Source organism: Cavia porcellus, unplaced genomic scaffold (genome assembly GCF_034190915.1).
Source record: "Cavia porcellus strain 051 isolate PalLab524CR breed Dunkin Hartley unplaced genomic scaffold, mCavPor4.1 scaffold_21, whole genome shotgun sequence".
NCBI classification, from domain to species: Eukaryota; Metazoa; Chordata; class Mammalia; order Rodentia; family Caviidae; genus Cavia; species Cavia porcellus.
The window spans coordinates 43,724,018-43,730,726 of record NW_026947504.1 but is presented as its reverse complement, the minus strand read 5'-3'; the positions used below and the strand labels follow the sequence as shown (position 1 = coordinate 43,730,726).

Here is a 6,709-nt window from a genome sequence, read left to right as displayed (position 1 = left end):
GAGAGGTACTCGCTGTGAAGGCACTAGATTCAATCTCCACTACAAAAAAAAAAAAAAAAAAAAAAAAAAGTAAATGGAGCCAAGGCATGGGGTATAGCTGGTAGGCTACCGGGCAGGGTTGGAGAATTTGGGGGGCGGGAGGGGCGGGGCACGGCTGGAGGATTGGGAGTTAGGGGTGATGGCATGCCAGGGCAGGAATGGAGAGTTGGGGGGGCAGGTACCGCTGGTTGATTGGGGGTTGGAGGGATGGTGGGCTAGGGGAGCCGTCTCAGAAATCTCAGAGGTCTGGGAGTGATAAATAGTTGACACAAAAAGGCCCAAGGAATAGCCCTGTGCTTGAGGTCCTTGGGACTCTGGTGTTGGTCTTACACAGCCGTCGGGTCTCTGGAGTGGTCTGCTTTTCCATATCTTAGTTTCCAGTTGCGGGGGAGGCAGTGCACAGGGCTGGCTTTGAGGACGCTGTGTTCGGAGACCTAGGCCAAACGCAGGCCTGGGTTGCAGGAGAGACGAGCTGCGGTGGTGGCCATGAGCCAGGATTCCAGCTGCTCTGAGCAGCGTCTTCCATGATCTTCCAACCCACCAGGCGCATGCAGGAGCTGGCATCCTCGCGAGAGTTGTGCCCAGCAGGTTTGTCCTGAATGACCTCCTGGAGGTAGTCAGCCACGAGGCTCCGTAGAGAGGGCTTGCAAGGGAGGCCCCGGGGGTGAGGGAAGAGCACCGAAGTGTCTACCACCGAGTGGTGGATTACCTTCAAGGCCAGCAGGTCGCTCTCCAGGCTGTGTCCAATGAGAATGGTGTCGGCGCTCAGCAAGCCCAGCAGGAAAGCCTGCACATCCCGCAGCCTGACGCTGGTGTGCGCAAGATCAGCCTCGGTCACCCCGGAAAACCTGGTGTTGTAGTCCACAATCTCCCGGTAAGGCTTAACGAAAGTGTCATAAACCACGCGCAGGCCTGCGTCTACCACGGTGACGCGAGTCAGCTCCAGGCCGCGGGAGGTGAAACACATCTCACAGTCCAGGGCGTAGATACCTGGGTAGGCGTCTTGTGAAGGTCCTTTGGCCATGGTCTTCACAAAGCCTTCGAGGTCCTCTTTCTTGCCGTCGTGCACATGCTGCTTGGCGACCTGGCAGCCGATGGAGCCGACGGGAGCAGAACAGCAAGTGTACTTGTTCTCCCAGCTGCCGGCCTCGAGCTTCGGGCGCAGCCGTCCCCAGTGGTAGTAACATTGCTCCGGGTGCATGCAGAGCCCCCAGGCGGTCACCAAGTACTCAGCGCCGCAGCGGCAGCAGGTCCTGCGGCAGGACTTCTGGGGCTTGTCCACGCCGGTGAAGAGCAGGGCGCGGCCCGGCCGCTCAGGGTCCGGGAAGGGGTAGCTGTTGGCCTTGCGCTGCTCCTCGGTGAGCAGGTACCTGCACAGGCGGCTGTACAGGCTGACCCTGTTGAGGCCCAGCAGGAAGCTGGGGAGCAGGCCCCTCAGCACCTTTGGCGCGCGCACAGCGCCCTGCGGGTAGTAGGCGCTCCTGTTCCTGCCGGGGCTGCGGTGATAGACCATCTTGTCTTGTATCCACACCCTTTTCAGAGCCTTCACAGGCGACAGGCAGAACGCCAGATACTCGTCAGCGAACAGGCCGAAGTAGCACTGGCGGACGGCCGTCGGCGTTTTCCCGCCGAAGTCTTTCTGGAACTTCTGTAAAGACCGGCCGTAGGAGGCGTGCTTGGCCGCGGTGTCAGCGGAGGTGCCGCCAGACGCCATCCCCGGCGACGAGCGCGTCTTCAGCGGCCTGCCGCCGGGCTGCGCGCCATTGGAGGCCCGGCTGGCGCTGGCCGCCAGAGTCCTCTTGGCATCTGTGGGGGGGACTGCCAACTTCGCGCCGGGAACGTTGATCTTCCTCTTCCCCCCGGGAGAGTGGACTGAAAAGGGCTTCCTGGCCGATTTCGGCGAGCCCGACTCCCAGCAGCTGGCTGGCGTCTGCTGGGGCCCTTGGGCGATCCTGGGCCTGGCAGGCGGCAACTCTAGGCCTCTCCTCGGAGGTTGCGCGTGGATTAAAATAAATCCCGGAGCCGGATAGCAAGTCTGGGGTGGGCTTGGATACGAGATTAAACCCACAGCCTCCACTTTCTGAGACTGTGGATGCCCCGGTGGAAACCAGGGAGGTGCAGTCGCCCTCAAACTCATGCTGCCGCGGAGTTCTGAAAGACTGTACACCGCTACTTACTCTCGGTCCGCTCTGAGTTCCAGGGTGTTCCTTCGGCCCTTATATCTGAAGTGGGAGCCAATCGCCTCACGCCCTCAGCTTCCGGAATTCCTTGGCTCCGCCTACCAGGCCGGTTGTAAACCATTGGATCCAATATCTTCACCCTTCACACACCCTACTCCCTACTGGTTTCTCCCACTCACTTTCCCCAACAATGGCCCTAGAATTTTACAACATTCAGAGTCTGGACTACCAGTGAAAACTGAGACTCAGAGAGTTTAGGCAACTTGTCCAAGTCATAGGACGTGCCAGGAAGCCAAGGTTTGACCCTGGCAGTCTGACATCTGTTGGTGGCCTCTGCTATCCTGGAAATGCCACTCAATATACTTTTCCAGGGTTTGTGAATAAAAACCTAGCTATGTACAAAAGCAGGTTCAATCCCCAACACTGAGGAAATAAGTAATATCTATCCCATGGGATAGATATTGAAAGGATGATTTTTATTCAGCAAATACTTTTTTTGTAAGTATTTGTCTTTCATACATAATAATTATATTCATCTTGGAAAGTTAACACACATATATATTGCATCTTGATCGTTTTTACTCCTCTTTTCTCCTATATTCCGGCCAATTTCTTCTAGTTACAATCTCATTGATATTGATACATTGATCAAACTTGCAATCCTCCTGACTCAGCTTCCCAGAATGATTGGTTTATAGGCATGTACCACCATACCCAACTAATTATTATGTGCTTGCTATATACTAAGGACTGACTATAGATACCAAAAATAAAAACTAAATCATTACTCAATGACCACAATTAATTAAATTTGGTCAAAAAATACTGATGTAGCAAAGATTCATAAGATTATGTCTACAAGTAAAGTTAGGCATGGGGGAACAAAACAAAAAGGTACACAGAAGAGTAGATCAATGGCTAGGAATGGGTAAGACTGACGATGGTGAATTTAGACACAAATCTTAAAAGATATGATTTGTACTATACCACTTCATCATTCACAAAACTCAAGTCAAATTCTTAGAGACTAAAATTGGAAAAGATTGAAGGTGAGCCCCACCTATGACTGCATGAGGCTTTAGGGGAACATCTAGACATAAGCTATAATGAGATTAATCTTTTCAAAGTTGATGTGTTAACATTCCTGTGGTGATTAAACTTAATCCCATCGATTTGTGGGTTACATTAACAAATGCAACTGCAGCCAAGGTGGAATAAAAAAGGAAAGAAAGGGAAAGTCTGTTGCATTTCTTGGAAGCTTCATTTTATTTGTTCTGGTATGTCTTTTGATTCCCGCTTCTTTTGCCTTCCAAGGCCAACTCATGCCATCAATCCTCCAGCGAGCTTCAATCTCAGGCTGGTATTCTAAGGTTTCCATCTTCTTGGGATGAGCAGCTGCTGGCTCCTCCTGCTCTCTTGCATGCAGATGGTAACTGTACACTTGCCCATCTCTGTTCCTGTAAACTTTTAAAATCCCCTTTCAGAATTATATACAATATGTGCAAAATATAGTTATGTTTCTTACATGTTTATATAGTTGAATATATTTTATATAAAATTTTATTAAGATGTGTATTGATATATATTTTTCTATCAATTCTGTGCCTCTAGAAGACATAAACTAACACAGTCCCTGAGAAATGTAAAGGCAATGTCTGCCCCTAACCTGAAGTGCTTTTGCACCATGTAGGGATCATTTCCACTGCTTTAGATGTTGTTATGCCTTGTGTCTAGATGTCTGGAAGTCACAAAAAGAAGAGGCAGACTGCCACTGCGGCTACTACTGCACTGATTTGCTGCTTTGTTGTCTTCTGCCTGCCATAAACTGTTTCTCCTCTGTGATGCCCCTCTTCCAGGCCACATGGCCTTGGAAAGAGCCAATTGTGAACTGAAACTTCTACAAACTGTGAGCCAAATAAAACTTTCCTCCTTTAACTTTGTGTGCCAGGTATTTTTGTCTCCGCAAGAGAAAGTAACTGAGAGGTGTACCTGTATATTTTCAGATGTTTTTTCTAAGTCAGTAGTATTATTAGATTAGCATGATGCCATCTATATAATGAAACATTTTACAGTGAGTGTGCAGGCAGTAACAAGCCAAGATCCTGGGTTGCCATCCCATCGGAAATGGTGGGGCTGTGCAAGTAGCCCTGAAGAAGCCCTTGAAAGGTCCACTGCTGTCCACTCCCGGTGAACATAAATTGGCCCTGGGATGCAACAGCTAAGGGAATGTTAATTAAAGAAAGCATTATCAAAATCAAAACAGTATGTCAGGGTTCCATAACCTACATTAGATATCTAATCAAGAGAGCAGTGTTAGACACAGCAGTGTATATTTAGGAGGAGAAGCACTACATTATTAACTCTTTACAACCCATGGTTACTTTTTATGAACCATGTGGCTTATCAGCCACACTAGACTACTAAAAAGATTGTGAGCTGGGCAGTTAACATTTTATACCCCTCTGGTAATTTATACTCTCTGGTATTAACCATCCTGTTTGGGTCAGACAGTTTTCCTTGTTCCCACTTCGCCCAGAAGATCACTGTTTTTAGTCTATACCATCAGGTGGAATTTTTTTTACAGCTATATTCATAACACATCCACTTTAGTGTGCTTTTTTTTCTAAGAGGGGGATATAAAGATATAAACTTACATTCCCAGGGTAAGGAGATAGTTGTCAATCTCTAGTATAATGGTAGCCATGTTTTTTAACCTATTAACTTCTCAAGACCTGGGTTTTTCAATGACAAGTCTGTTATATCAGTCTGAAATTTGTCCACAACAAATGTGATTCTGGCAGAATTTTTTATTACAGTTATAAATGGGCACTGGTATGTAAGAACCATTCCTTACAACCTCTTGGTTTTACTTACCTTCTGGTAGGGCTGATACAAGTGATTCTGTTACAGTATTTATAATCCATATTTTACTTTTGGTTTTTGTCCTTGTGAGGGGCCATACCCATTACCTATGGCTCTCCTAAAATCCTGTCCCATATGAACTAATTTCAGAGTTTTTAGTATACTCCAAGTCTACATCACATTTTGGGGGTGTCCCCATAGTTACATAGTGGGCCTTACTTATCCCAGGAGACATGTAAGCTCACACCACATGGAGGAAAGCAACCCGAGGATTTCACCTGCTGACACTCTTGTAGACTCACCTTTGGACATGCTGGCTCCCTGTTTGGGCTCCAGAAGTTTCAGGAACATTCCAGAAAGACATAAAGGGATTTTCTGTCTCTAAATTGAGAGGGGGTGACAAGTGCAGGCTCATGCGTTTATTAGAGGCTACTTATTGAGCAGTAGACAACTTGGGGACTATGACACTACCAAAGTCACAACCGCCCCACCCTCATGTTAGATAACTATTTTTTTATGGTTTTGTTTATGTTTTTTTGTTTGTTTGTTTTTTAAATTATATTTAAAGAAAGACTAAACAAAACAGAAAATAGGTAGAAATAATACATATGTTCAGAGAAAAAAATAAACAGTAAGAAATCACTTGATGTTTATATATTGACATTTTAAAAATAGTTGTTCAAGATACAAAAATGGAACGTGTAAAGTGGGAATTCAGTGAGACGGCAAACAGTTGTGTCCAACTGTCCAACAAAAACTTAGTAACATGGTTGTCAATCCTATACACTTAAACATACATGCAGTTATCCATATCTTCATTTATGTTTAGATTAAACAAACTAAAGCAGGTTAAAATCATTCTGAACAAAGAACAATAGTATTGCTGGATTTCACATCATGACACTCCGTGATCAGCACTGGTACTGTAGTGTCTTTTTTTAAATTCAATTTAAAGAAAGACTAAACAAAACAGAATACGGGTAGAAATACTACATAATTTCAAAGAAAAAATAAACAGTAAGAAATCACTAGTTGATTACAGATTGTCTGCTTACAAACAGTTAATTCAAGATACTAAAGTGGAGCATATAAATACGGATTCAAACAGTGATTATTGCAACCAGTTCGGTTCAACTGTCCAACAAAAACTTAGAAATATGGTTATCAATCCTATACACTTAAACATACATGTGGTTATTCATATCTTCAATTATGTTAACATTGAATAACCCAAGCAGGCTAATATCACTCTGAACAAAGAATAATACTATTGCTGGGTTTCACATTATGACACTCCAGGATCAGCACTGGGTATTTTAGTGTCTCTTTTTCTTCAAAGTATCTGTTCATTTCATCATGTATCATAAGATCAGTCCTCATGAACTGTTTATAGATTCTACACATGCATGAGTCTTAATATGTATTTCTATCTTTTCTATATTAGAGGGAGAAACAAAACAAAGCAAGACAAAACAAAACATATTCCTATAAACATATGAAATGAAAAAAAAATGTATGATCATTGTACAAAGAGTTCTACCATGGTTCCTGTGTTGTCTCTTGTTATCTCCAATAGAATTGGCTATATCATCAGACATAGTATAATTGAGTATATCAGTACATAACAG

General features: G+C 45.1%; 1 protein-coding gene across 1 annotated transcript; it reads right to left on the bottom strand.

The window, feature by feature from the left end:
• Positions 1–409: 409 nt before the first annotated feature.
• Positions 410–2,176, bottom strand: LOC100718431 (exonuclease GOR-like). The gene has a single exon (XM_005007099.3). The coding sequence runs from the start codon at positions 2,174–2,176 to the stop codon at positions 410–412; it is 1,767 nt and encodes a 588-aa protein (XP_005007156.3).
• Between the last annotated feature and the right edge of the window lie 4,533 nt (positions 2,177–6,709).

What these genes read in the sequence shown, in the direction of transcription:
- LOC100718431 (XM_005007099.3), bottom strand. Translation starts at nt 2,176, where the DNA reads ATGAGTTTGAGGGCGACTGCACCTCCCTGGTTTCCACCGGGGCATCCA.